This window comes from Neopsephotus bourkii, unplaced genomic scaffold (assembly GCF_033783945.1).
Source record: "Neopsephotus bourkii isolate Nb327-2 ecotype Australia unplaced genomic scaffold, CSIRO-AGI_Nbou_v1 NB_1572, whole genome shotgun sequence".
In the NCBI taxonomy this organism is placed as follows: domain Eukaryota; kingdom Metazoa; phylum Chordata; class Aves; order Psittaciformes; family Psittacidae; genus Neopsephotus; species Neopsephotus bourkii.
This window is the reverse complement of record NW_026902048.1, coordinates 8,198,761-8,211,834: the sequence shown is the minus strand read 5'-3', so window position 1 is coordinate 8,211,834 and position 13,074 is coordinate 8,198,761. Positions and strand designations below refer to the sequence as shown.

The window sequence follows — 13,074 nt, the reverse complement described above, 5'->3', positions numbered from 1 at the left end:
TTTTGAAAACGATTTTGCAGTGTTTCTCTTGCCAAGGCAGCTAGCTTGAAAAGCGTTTGCTATTAACCCTTAATTAATTTGGTGCAGGCTTTAAATGCCCAAGTCACCTGGCTGCCAGTTGGGTGGCACTATGCTGCAGAAGTTTAATGTAGTTCATCTCTGGATACTTAGGCTTTTAAAGGAGAGAAAACAAACAGAAATCTTGGCAGAATACAGCAGACATCTGGGTGAGACAGTTCACTGGCGTATTATGAAGAGGCGCACTCAGATCTGATAGCAGCTCCAGTCAGGGTTTCTTTCTCAGCCTAGGATTATAACAGCTTTCTGTGTGACCCATTTGTAGATAACAGAAAGTGCCTTTTTCTCTTTGAATATCAAGATCTGGATTCTGCAACGAATCTCTTTCTGAGCTCTATCATCTTCAAAGTGGTAAATGTGTGGTAGGGGACTAACTCTGTCCAGTCATCATCCTCCAGAATTCTTCCAGAATTTGCAAGCAAAAAGCCTTTGGTGCCATATGATAGGGATGCAGATGAGAGGCCTGAAATGCAAGCCTGAAATGAAGCGTGTCTAATCCAGTGAAATGGACTCCGTGAAAGAAAGATCAAAAGGGTTTTCCATGGAAAGATTTGGTGATAATCCAGGGTTACTGACCTGCTAATGCTGCCTCCTGTTCCCCTCTCTCTGTAGCACACTCCAGTAACATTCACTGTGGGAGGTTTTTAGATCCTAGACCCACAGAACTACTTCAGTAGAGTGCCTGCTGTTTGTCTTCTGGATTCATGGATCTTCCCTTAAATCCACCTCTGTCTTTGCTCAACTTCCAAATGGAAAATTAACATTGGCAAGCTAAGTGTTTCTAAAAGAAGGGGTCATACAGCTCTTGCTAGAATTTCCCAGGGGCTTGGGAAACCTCTGTTTATCTGGGGAAACAAAGCTATGCTGAAAGTCACCAGAGTCTGACCACAAGAGGTTTGGGATTTTGTCAGGAAGAGCAAAACCATGTTCTTCAAACGTCTGATGCACAAATTCCCCCTCTCTCTCAAGTTAATTTCAAATCACCCCACAGCTTGTGGGAGGGAACCACAAATTTCATACTTACTTTGCTAGCCATCATGATGTTCACCAGCCGTGTTGTTGGGTGAATGAGAGATTCAGCCTCTTTGCTGGACAGATCTTTAAGAGATTGTCCATTTAGTGTTAACAGTTCATCCCTTGGGCTCAGACATCCATCCCTTTAAAAAAAAAAATAGGAAAAAGGAACACATTTGCATATTGTTTTACAAAGAACAGTATAGCACTATTGTGCTATGTGTCTCACTAAATGAGGAATAAGCTGCAATCCTTCCTTTGCTTGAAGAGAGATGCTGTGAGATGTCTTGATGTGTGATACACCCCACCTCCTGCTAGGATTTTGCCCTGTTGCTGCTCTCTTCTGCTCAGTCCTCGTGATCAGTGACTGCCTTTCCACATACAGCTTACATTTCAGCAAAATATTCCTCCTTCCTTAGCATCCTGCATTTACAAGTTGCTTTATTCCGTGTCAGGAACTTTGTCTTAAATTGATAGGCTGGTGACATCCTACATTGCTGTTTAGTAGGGCAACTATTTGAAAACTTGATGTTACGTATAGTCTTTCATTCTTCCAGGTTTTGTTTCTTAGTGTAACTGAGAAGCATTAGACCCCTGAATGTTCACAGTTTTATTTTTTCTAGTATCATGACCTGTCTCTCCAACTGGAAGTGGTGTAATGAATGATTCCAAACATCCCAGCCTTTCCCTGAAACTAAGCTTCAAGGCGTACCTTGTCACAGAAAGCTGGTCATGCAAAATCTGTGCAGAAAAATGGCTCCCTAATAAGCCTTCTGACTCCACATGTACTGTACCTGTTTGCTGCTGTTCCAGCAGGCACGTGGCAGCCTGTGAGACCCTTCCAGAGAGATGCATATTTTGGGCTCCTGGAGAGCTTTATTCCTGAGCTGCTGTTCCCTGTGGTTGCACATAGCCTGCAGATGCAGCTGTCCTATTCAGAAGATGAAAGGTTGCATGAAAGAAAATGTACCAAGGATTTTAAAAGTTACTTAGTTATCTTGAACCTTTTCAAGAAATATAGAAAGTGCTCTTGTTCTTAGAACCAGATTGCCTCCAAGTAGAACAGGAACAGGCCTTTAGCACTATTCAGTTGTGAAAGAATAATTGTGTTATTGAGTCAGTGTTTAAAAAAAGTTGTTTTCCTAAAGGCTTCAGTGGCTTCTGGCTACAAGAGGGAAGTATCAGAATAGAGTGCTCCTTTACATAGAGGGGAAGAGAACAGATAATAGACTTTTCATAGTAACTGGACAAATTTTGTCTATGTTAACTATTATAAGGGAGGAAAATAAATGTGTCAGAAAAGGAAATACTCTGGAAAACAGAAGAGGTCTGAATGGAAAATAAGTTTATACAAAACACTAGAAGCACCACCCCTGCTGCTGCCTTGTTAAGAGGAGGCAGGGGAGCAGAGAGGTCTGCAGAAGTGGCAGATTCTTTGTCCACTCCAGACTGGTTGAGGTTGCTGTAGTTTGTGTGTTGCATATGGAAGACTAATTACAAGCACATTTTTAACAGAGTTATGAATCATTAACAAATGGCCATACAGAAAGGGAAATAGTGTCTTAAGTCATATGAGTAAATAAACAAGGAATGGATTGACTCAGCAGGTGGAGGACAACACATTCATCTAGAAAATACACTCCTGCAGCACATATGCATGTATGCTTAAAAATATAAAAGAGACAAAACTGGAAAGTTAGCACACAATTTCTTTTCCATTTGCTTAGTAAATCTCCTAATTCAAGTATTAACTCATTCTGCTCCTAACTGAACCCACCTCCTCTGCCCTCGCCAGCCTCTCCATACTCCACAAAGTGAAGAGGGCTCTCAGTGTATCCTGGATCCAGGCTTGTTCCCAAGAGATTTGTATGACTGAGGTATAGATTTCTGAAGGGGAGGCAAATTTCATATGTTAGGACAGGCCACAAGACATAGCGGTGGTCAACTGTCTGTATTGCTCCCAGGTCCCGTGGTCAGAGTGGCACGAATTATTTCCAGTAATCTGTAGTCCTTTAACAGCACAAGGAAAACTGTGTAATCATCTTCTTCACCATCAATAGGGGTTAGAGTTCATCCAGCTCTGAGGGCTAAAATCATTATGTCCTTTGACCACAAATCAATAGGCATCACATCATACCTGACTGACAGCAAACACAAACTTCGAATTTACAGCAATGTCAATAAAGCTCATTATCTTGTGAGCTGACTGTTGAAGCCTGTTTCCCATTCTGAAGCTTGCCAGAGTAAATCTAAGTCTGTGAATGAATGAAGTATTTAACTTGGAGCCCTAAGCTCAATGGAGGCTGAATTCAGTAGGTAATGGATAAGGACTATACTTGTATTGACTGACCTGCTCACTTGGTGGGTTTTTTTGCATTCCAGATTGTCTGCCATTAATGAGGAGTGTCTGAATTGTATGAAGACTTTTCTGTTCATGAAGAGTGCTTCTAGTGAGTAACGGGTAAGTGTATAAGCATGGACAGAATTCTATCTTAAACCAGATTGTTTGAATTCTGTATTTACTTTTCATCCAAGGTAAATATCTTGGGAAATACATAACTGAAATCAGGACTGCATTGTGCTCTTTTTTATCTTGTGTCACTGTTTTGAAATTTTTGGCATGATAACAAAATAAAGATTAGAATTCAGATGTCTTAAAATTTCAGACCTTGAGTAGCAAAATATGTGAGCTACCTTTTCCATTTGTTTACATTGGCATTTGTTTTAGGTATCAGTAAGAAATTACAGGCCAGATTCTGTGTACATGAAGCATCCATTAAACTCATGGTTTTCAGTAGGGTTGTTGAAAAACATGAGAACTGTAAGATATATAGTAAAGGTGGGAAATTATTCTGTTGGTTGGCTAAGTATTTTGGGATGTCAGCTGAACATGGGTTTGGGTGGAGGTGAAAGAATAATTGTATTATAGAGTCAGTCTTTAAAAAAGTTTGTTGTTTGGGGTTTTTTTTCTGCAGTCAGAGCTCAAATTTGGATTTGCCAGCTTCTCGTGTTAGGAGTCTTTATTATTGCATACTGCTCCCTTAAAATAGCTATGTATCCTTTCATATGTACTGGTCAGGCATGCACACAGAAATCTACATAGCTGTTCACACTTCATTTTGTTCTTGATTTTAACTTAATGATGGGCCTTTTCAGACTGTCCCCAACTCCTCTCTGTTAAGAGCACAGTCATGCTTATATCCTTCTTAAATCTTGTTCATGGTGTTTATAAAAATCCTCATAATTAATTGTCCAGAAGTTATTTGGCTTTAATCAGTTTCACAGGACATCACAAAGTGCAGTGGGTTTGGCTCTGAAGTTTTTCATTGCAGTACCACATCAATCCTTTGGGGAAGAAGTTTTACTTTGTACAATGGGGCACAGGCCAGGAGGGAAATTAGGGATTGTATTGGGTCATACATGTGAAATGACACTAAGTAAAACCTGATATGAATGTTCTTTTCCAAAGCAATAAGTTGTATGCACTTAGTCAGAAGGAAATTAGAGTTTAAACCTGTTGTACACTGCAGAAAGATCTTGGGAACAATTTTTGTTTAAATCTGTAGTCATTTTACCAAGTTGAGCTACATTTGAAATTAGCTCCGTGTGTCAACCCTTTCTGCAATTAACTTATGTGAATCATTTTAAAAAAGAATAAGTTTTTATGGGGCTTGAGGGACATGTGACAAATATCTGTATGTTGTCAGCATCTACGCTTTTTTTGCACTTTTTTGGGTCCTGGATATAGATCACTACATTCACATCCAACTTATTGCAACATGACAGAAAATTAATAAAAGCTGTTCTTTAGAAAAATAAACACTTGACCAGTTCATGTGCAAGCAGTCAATTTGCTTTGGGGTTTTGTTCTTTAATATTTTTTATTTCCTGTCTCATTATTTTATGCATAGAAATACTGCTGATGGTTCCAAGAGTAAAGACAGCATTTATTTTGCATCCTACTCCTTTTTATAGTGTTCTGTTTGTTCTGAAAAGTGATTTATAGCTCTGAACATAATGAATGCTGAAAATTTGTTAAAGTTGGCAGGTGGATTCTAGGTCAGCCTTGCCTTGTCTTTATTAGGACATATGTTTAAACACATATTTGCTGTAAGTGAATAAAATGCTCTCTGCTTTTAAGGGGCTTTTGCCACCTTCAAGACTCTGGGGAAACCTGTATCTGCACTATAATATCCACTCATGGCTTTGAAAACAAAATTAAGAAAGTCTGTGGGAGTGCCTTATAAGCAAAATATGTCTTTAAACTGAATCTGCTTGGCTGCACAATGAAGAGTAAAGGTCGAGTTCAAGGAACTTCTTGAATACAATTTTGTCGCAGGTGAGAGTAGATTAATTTTTCATGTGTTTAGTTCTGGAAAAGTAATTTGTGCTTCCAGGCCATCTCCCCTGCTTCCCGCCCCCCCCCCCCTTTCTTTTTTTTGTCATGCTAAATGCAAAGCTTTTGAGGATGTTTTTCTATCTGCCATTTAAGAGATTTCATTTCCCTTCATGCTTTCATTAGGCATTTCTAGCCTACAGTCCCATCTCAAAACATCTAATTCCAGATGTTGTTTAGAAATAAGAGTAACCATGGCATCTGTGGAAAACTGAAATCTTTTGTGTGCTCTTAACTTAAAACACAGTGGTTAGATTGTCTGAAATGAAGTAAAGTATTATACAAGGCTAGTTCAAGTAAGGTCTTTGACTCAGCTAACCAAGTGTATGACAATGAGGTGATTGACTGCTGGTTTAAAAAAAAAGAAAAAAAAAAGACCAAAAATTAATCTAACAAGAGTACAATAATGAATTTAAACATTTAGCTTTCTGCCCTTCTAACTGTGAAAAGGCTGGGATTTCTAGGGGAAACAGTAAGAGAATACAGTCTTTGGGGATTTTCTTCAATAACTATTTTACTTCTGCATCAGTTTTAGCAGAGGAAAGTCCAGATTCTGTCTGGCATAAACTGACATGACTCCACTGACTCTGATGATGCCTTGGTCTTTCCAAAATAGTAGATGTAATTCATTTTCCCAGCAACATATTCCCTTTGCAATTAATTAAATGGCAGAAGCTAGAAAGCCTTTGGATGATGCAAGAAGCAGGGCATGGGATTAAGGTTCTGCCCAAGGCAGATGATTCAGTATATCAGATGTTACAGATGAACCTTTCCACCAATTATCTGGCCTTTGGTATATTTTTCTGGGAGTCTTTGCCCTGGCACACATTTTGCATGTCTTAGCATAACAGCTTCTTTCCCAACTTACTTTGGAGATAACATGGCCCCAGTGTCACAAAAGCAAGAAGGCTAGGAAGTCAGAAGGAGAGAACAAGCAGGAAAAAGGAGGAGGACACATAAATACCTAAATAAATGCAGTCTCCTCTCTTGGCTTTGTTTTTCCCATCCTGCCCTTAGGCTCAGGTTAGAGATGTTACGGTCTGTTGCTGTTAACACTTGTCCTGGTACCAAAGGGCCAGCTAACTGGTACTTGCATAAAAGTGAGTTAATGGAATTATATTCTGTGGTGACAAAGGGAGAAAAATTACCTTTGTCCTTCAAGCAGAGGGTCAGGGACCAAAGGAAGCAAGAATAAAGAACTCTCTAGAAGTGGGTGAAACCATGCAGTTGGATCAGCTTGGATCCAAAGTTTCTGTAAAGAGTCAGCCCTTCCCTGTTATAGTGTATTCTAGATGTTACTTCATCACTGCTACTACCTCCTCTGGCTGGTAACTCTTGATGCTTCCCAGGGCATTGGTGGTGCAAGGAAGAGGTAATGGAATGCTGCTTGAAGCAGCTCTCAAGCCCAGCAGAGACTGCTCTTCTCTGAAGGAGTTGATATTATCTAATCCTGTGTGTTCTCCCTACAACTGGCATAGTTTCAGGCTTTGTAGTGACATGAGCAGGCACGGACATCTTCCAGTGTTTGCTGTGTTGATGCAGAAGGTATCAGACACTGCTCACAGTGTTTTTATGTTTTTCTTTCAGGACACTTGAATATTGCTGATTCTGTGAGAAGTAAACTATAAAAGAGATCTGCTTGTTTATACACTGACACACTGACTTTCCAGCTCTGTCCATACCAGACTAAGCACACCACATCTTGGAAGATAAGTGGTCCAGGAGCTGGCTGAACAGATGACACCCAGGTAATTTTGGGTGCTCTAGATGCAATGAACAACAGGCAATATGAGTGAACATTGGAACACAGAAACCAAATTAATTAAAGGGCTGTTCATATGCTGTCATAGCTGCTGCCAGTACATTAGGGATGGGGGAGGGAGGGGAATCTTTGATATATAGAATATATAACGAGATACTTTGAAGAAGATGTATAGATTAATGGATTGGACTGAGATTTTTCTCAGGGGCTATCTCACAAGGCAAAGTTGTTATGTGCTCTAAGATTTTAATACAGCTTCTCTTTTCCTGGGTGTGCACGTTATGTACTTCTACTGCTTTCTTGTACAATCAGCCAAGCAGAAGGAGAGAGAAATGATAGTCCTTAGTGGGAACATCTTTAGCTGCCTTCGTGCTGGGAACAGGTAGATGAATGAAGCTGCTGATGCAATGCACAGAAGATGCTGAGGACACAGAGACAACAAGAAGGAAGAATGTGGCATTTGATAGGAAGTGGGTAGTAGTTAGGTGATGTACTTTGCTGCAGATATGGTTCCTTCAGTGTTCCTGACTTCTTTTTTCCTCACTTGCTTTAAAGTATTCCATAACCAACTGTTTTCTCTTTTCCTGTCTTTGCAATTCCACACTCTCTCTACCATCTCCATTTCCTTTTCCCCAGATTGTCTCCTGTTTAATTCCATTCTCTGTACAACACGGTGGCGGCTTTTCTGTGAAAAAAAAAATTACTGGGAATAGGACTGCAGCAGGCAAGTGAGGTAGGTATCTGTGGCAGTAGGATAGGCTGAGGTTAAAGCAGGACATAACAGCTAAGGACTGTTACACAAGGCCCTGTGTGACCTAAAGTGTCCGTGTCTTGGCAGGGTGGAAATTGCCATCTGGTCATCCAAATGTTTGAGATAACTCCATAGTTCACATGGATGGAGCGCTGAGGTTTTTGCCGTGAATATAATGAACTGCTAAATAATGGTGGATGAGCTTCTATTTAAGTCTTGTCTCAACCTTATTTCCTTCCACCTGTTATATCATCAGAATTTCAGCCTTCTGAAATTCTCTTGTGTATAATAAGACCTGAGTTCCAGCTCAAAGTCTTTTCTACAGGTAGTGCAGTAAGAACAAAGTGTTTGTGGTGATTCTCCGTAGTTTAATATAGGTTGTACTCATGCTGCAGTGCTTCCCTCAGTGGCTACAGCAACATTTTCCATTGCAGACTGAAATGAAAGGAATTGATGTCATGGTGCATAGATGCTGTCTCTTCAAAAATCCTCCTCTTAGCTCTCATTTCCTTATTGTAAATAGCACCTAGTTTCTCAGACTGTTAGTAAGAGACACAGAAATATCCTTTGGGATCCTAAAGATTTTGAAATCAGGAAAAAAACCTCTAATACATATGCATAAGTCCTGAAACACTGGTTTGCTCATGGTTATAGTGAATCCCATACATGAGAGTTGATACTTAAGCTTTTTGAACAGAAGAGAGGAATTAGTATTTGGAATACTGATGTACCAGGTTCCCCCTTAGCTCTGGAGAAGAAGTACACAAGGCATATTAAATCATGCAGCACTTTCAAACATTCTTCTCTCCTTACAGTGTGACAGCAAAAAATAAAATGGTTCAGTTCTGTGAGAGTTATTAACACCTTTAGAGTCATGCTTTTAGGGCTGCAGGCGCTAGAAAGCAGAAGAATAGTGGAATATCCTCAGCAACACCACAGAAAGAATGGAATCAATTTTCTTGAACAAAGACAAGGATCCTTCAGCTCTGAGTCACACATCATGAATTCCTGAAGTGTCACATGGGGAAAACGAGTGTTATGCTGGGACTTGAAAAATACTTGTTGACTCCTTTCTTAAAGAGAGAGGGTTTAAGCTTAAACATTCTAAGACACATGGTACAGGAAGATTTTCCTGATAGGCTCATGCTATATGAAAGATAGAGATTATTGATTTCATACCACAGGGCAAAGCCTCACCAACAGTAGTACAGAATAAGGTCAGTGTAGCTGTTACTGAAGTTCATCTTATTTAGCATTCTGAGATAAGACTTTTCAGAATCACACACTGATCTGTGACTCTGAAAGGTATGGAAGATTAGCAAATAGCATTTCAGAAGGTTTATATTGGTATAAGAGCTCTGGAGAGGGAATTTAATTTACCCATTTTTGACAGTGGCACAAAGCAACCCACATGCTGCTGCAACAGACTGAGTTGCTGACTAATTTATGTCAACGCTCATCCATGATCCTGAACCATCCTGTTCAGTGACACTAACAGCCTAAGAGTGGATTTATACACTTAGCAGTTCTATTTTATCTGCAATGGCATTACTTATGAGACTTGCTTTGTTCCTGAGATCCCTTTTTGAGCTGCTTGTCAGCAATAAAGCAAATGGTCTAAACTTACAGTCTGCAGTAAGATACTGAATAGTTTCATATGGGTATCAATCACAACAGCTATTGGAGCCCTGCGTATTTGGAGGTATGCAAGCAAATAGACTGTGGCAGCTGACATATGCTTGAGAAGGTGCTTCAGTTTTGTTAAAAGAGGGGGGACTTCACAGCAGCAGCTCCTTCTTCAGTCACTGAAGGAAATCAGCAGAGTTCATATGGACTATTTCTGAAAGGGAAGAGGTGGTATGGTTTTGCAGGTGACTGAGTGTGTTCTAGGACTTGGGTCAGTGTCACCTATTTATGTTTTCTGTCAGAATGTAATAGAAAGTTGGCTTGGCTTTGTCCTTATGCTGGGACTTTGCCATAGGCTGAAACATCTCATATCCAGAGCTCTGTACTGCTGCAGCCTTTGGATTATTGAGCTGCATGCTGTGATCATTAGCAAGAAATTCAAGGAGTAAGGGAAGATTCTGATTTTCAGTGGCACTCTGCTACTCCATGTTTACATGTAGAAGTCCAGTTTTAGCCAATTTATATTGAACGTATGTAAAAATAATATAAATAATATAAGATATATTTTAGCAAAAGAATCAGTTCTTTCACATTAACCACTATTCACACAGGTAAAAGCCGTATAATAAGGGAGGTGTCATGAGGACCCAAACTGCTAAAAGACATGTCAAATCTACAGTGAGGTCCCTTTCATGCATCACACAAACAGGCAGAGAGGAAGAAGAAAAAATAGGATATTTTCTTAATTCAGGATTGTCAGAAAACCAAGATAATTCCTGAAAAGGAACGTTCTAAGGGCATCTAAAATATATTGTTCAGACTGAAAAATTATTCAGATGCAGGTTAACATAGTTGCTTCTTGATTAAAAAATAGTGTTGTAATATGAAGCTGTTAAGACTTTTTACATCTCTAGGAAAAAGTGTTATTTCTGGTGGTTTTAGAACGATCATTACCTCCTTCCTTAGTCAGAGAGAAAGAACATCTGCCTGCTGAATCTCCTGTGTCTTTCTTTGTATTACTACAATTCAGACTTAGAATTCAGAATATACTTAGACAGTTTGTGATACCTCCTGGCATCACTTTACAAATGTACTTTAGTGGCAGTTTTATATTTTGAAGTGAATAGTACTTTTGAAGTGGATAGGTTAGAAAGCACTAGCTGTACTAGTCTGAATACACTGAGAGTGGCCTAGCAGGCACTGATTCCAGCAAAACGTCAATCAGCACAGTGCAACAGCACAGCAGGTAAGCTAATACATTTTCATGCTGTTTATACAGAGCAGGAACACTGCAGGCTGACAGGCTCTGAAAGAGCGAAGTACAATCTTGTACTCCTGCAAAGTATGAATTAATCCATTTAGGAGCTGCTGCAGGGGGAAACATTACAATATACTGCACCAAATTGCCTACCTTAGTGAGTAACTTTCTTCTCATGTTGTTGCAGCTCTCGTTTGCTGCAGCTTTGGACTGGACTGTGCTGGTGATCACGCGTGGAGGATCAGGTGGGCTGTCTTCTGTCTCTGATGTGCATGGCACTTGTGTTCTAGGACAGCAGTCAAAGTCCTCCTGACCCCAGCTGGTAGAGATCTCAAAGGGATCAGGGTATTTCTCATCGGGACTTGACCCGTCATCACTGGTTTTGGCATTACAAAGTATAAGTGATCTTGAAATGGAGCGAAACTTTCTTGATTTCCTGTTCCCAGCATTGCTCTTTCGATCCATCTTCAGAGAGCTGGTAGTGCTGCTCTTTTTCCTATCATTCTCCCATTTATGAGGCATGATAGTTTCAAAAACTTTCTCTGCTTCTCTGGTGCTAAATATCCTCCAGGAAAGGAAATATAAAAAGTAAGTTGTAATATACCCCACTTTCTCCCACTTAATAACCTACACTACTGAAAAGCCCTAATGAATAAATCGAATCAACAGAGCCTTTCAGTCTGCTAACAGCCACGTGATATCTTATGACTTGCTAATTCTGTTTCTGTGCAGTGCTCTACTAAATTCTCCTTCACCTTTCCATTCTCTTTCCATGCTCCCCAAGCACAATGAAGTGCTTTTAATATATGTTTTTCATGTTTCCATTGTGCTGCTTGCTTTGGGCTTCTGCTGAATATGCATGTTGAAATCCCAAATTGAAAAGGAAGACACTTTAAAAGCATTACCCTATCCTCCTAATATTATTTGGAAAGAGGAAGCTCCTTCTGAAGTTTGATTCATGAAACAACTGCAATTCAAAGATTAATCAAATTGTTGAGGTTAAGCTCCTTGCCTGGCATGTCTGATTTGTAAGTGGTTTAGCAAAAGTAGATCTTAGGCATGAGAGAATAAGGAATGTTAGGCTGCTATAAAACTCCTACCTTTGCAGACCAGACCTCACTTAAGACCGTGCATTTAACAGTAACAGAGAGATCCAGTGAAGCACTTAAGATGTGAATATCTGATTAGGGATTGAACTCTATAAAGGAATACAGCTCCAGTATATCAATCAGAAAGTGTCCCATTACAAATGGTCTGTTTCAACGTATGATTCAGCATACAAAATTAAAAGAAAACTGAAGAAATACTATTTAATCAAAATATGGCAAAAGTTGGAGCCTTTGTAAGTAATGAGCATGTTAAGATAACAAAGGGGAGCTTTGTTAAACTGTTTGTTTTTCTCTCAGAAAAGTTTTTTCTGGAAATATTTTGGTAGATATGTCAGTGCTGAAAATTCAGCAAGAAGAAGCCTACATTAATTACTTTGACTTTCTAACTTAATTTTTATTATCGTGTTTATTACATGCACATTCTTATTGTTTTTGCAGTACATAATTGATACTGTATGTTGCCATTCCAGAAAAAATGCCTCTTTAAACTTAAGGATTTGCATAAATCAAAGGTGTTGTAGTTGTTATATACAAAATTGAAGATCCATGTAATTTGAAAAACACTTTTCAGGTATACTATTGAGAGAAGTTTGTCCTCCAAACTGGATTGTTGTGTTTGTTTTGGCCGTTTCTTCTGCTTTTATGCAGAATTAAGTAGGTATGTAAGCACTATGTACTTGAAATGCCACTGGTGATGCAGAAATAAATGACAGCAGATTTTCTAAATGATTCTTACAACAATAAAGAGGCCTGCAAGTTCTGACCAAGCCAGATTCATATCATAAAGCCAAGCCAACCTTATAATAAATCTGCAATATTATTTCCTCCCCTACTCTCCTCCTCCTCCTCCCAGTAATGAGGAAAACAAAAACAGATTATAAATACTATGCCACTGAGTACCTGTCTGAGGGAGTTTTATGGTATTGCTGGAAAGACACAATTCAGTGTGAATGTGAAGCCATTTGAATTTGTAAAAAAAAAAACAAACTGCACACAGCTTTTTAGGTGTGCAATGAGGAGCAGCAATGAGAACCCTTCATCTTCCAAGGAAAAAAGATGTTTATGCAGTTCTTTCTGGTA

The 13,074-nt window shown here is 39.4% G+C and overlaps 1 protein-coding gene across 4 annotated transcripts in view; it reads right to left on the bottom strand.

The window, feature by feature from the left end:
• The window catches only part of IL16 (interleukin 16), a 31,162-nt gene extending 18,891 nt beyond the window's left edge, over positions 1 to 12,271 (bottom strand). For 2 of the 4 annotated variants that reach the window (XM_061371385.1, XM_061371386.1), the window contains exons 1-3: positions 11,039 to 12,269; positions 1,887 to 2,023; positions 1,103 to 1,235 (exon numbers count right to left, since the gene is read on the bottom strand). In XM_061371385.1, coding sequence (XP_061227369.1) covers positions 1,103 to 1,235; positions 1,887 to 2,023; positions 11,039 to 11,407 — 639 coding nt within the window. In that variant the 5' untranslated portion in view covers positions 11,408 to 12,269. Of the gene's footprint in view, positions 1 to 1,102; positions 1,236 to 1,886; positions 2,024 to 2,869; positions 2,980 to 11,038 lie in introns of all 4 variants that reach the window. The other 2 variants (XM_061371387.1, XM_061371388.1) reach the window with 2 other exon arrangements.
• Positions 12,272 to 13,074: the final 803 nt, after the last annotated feature.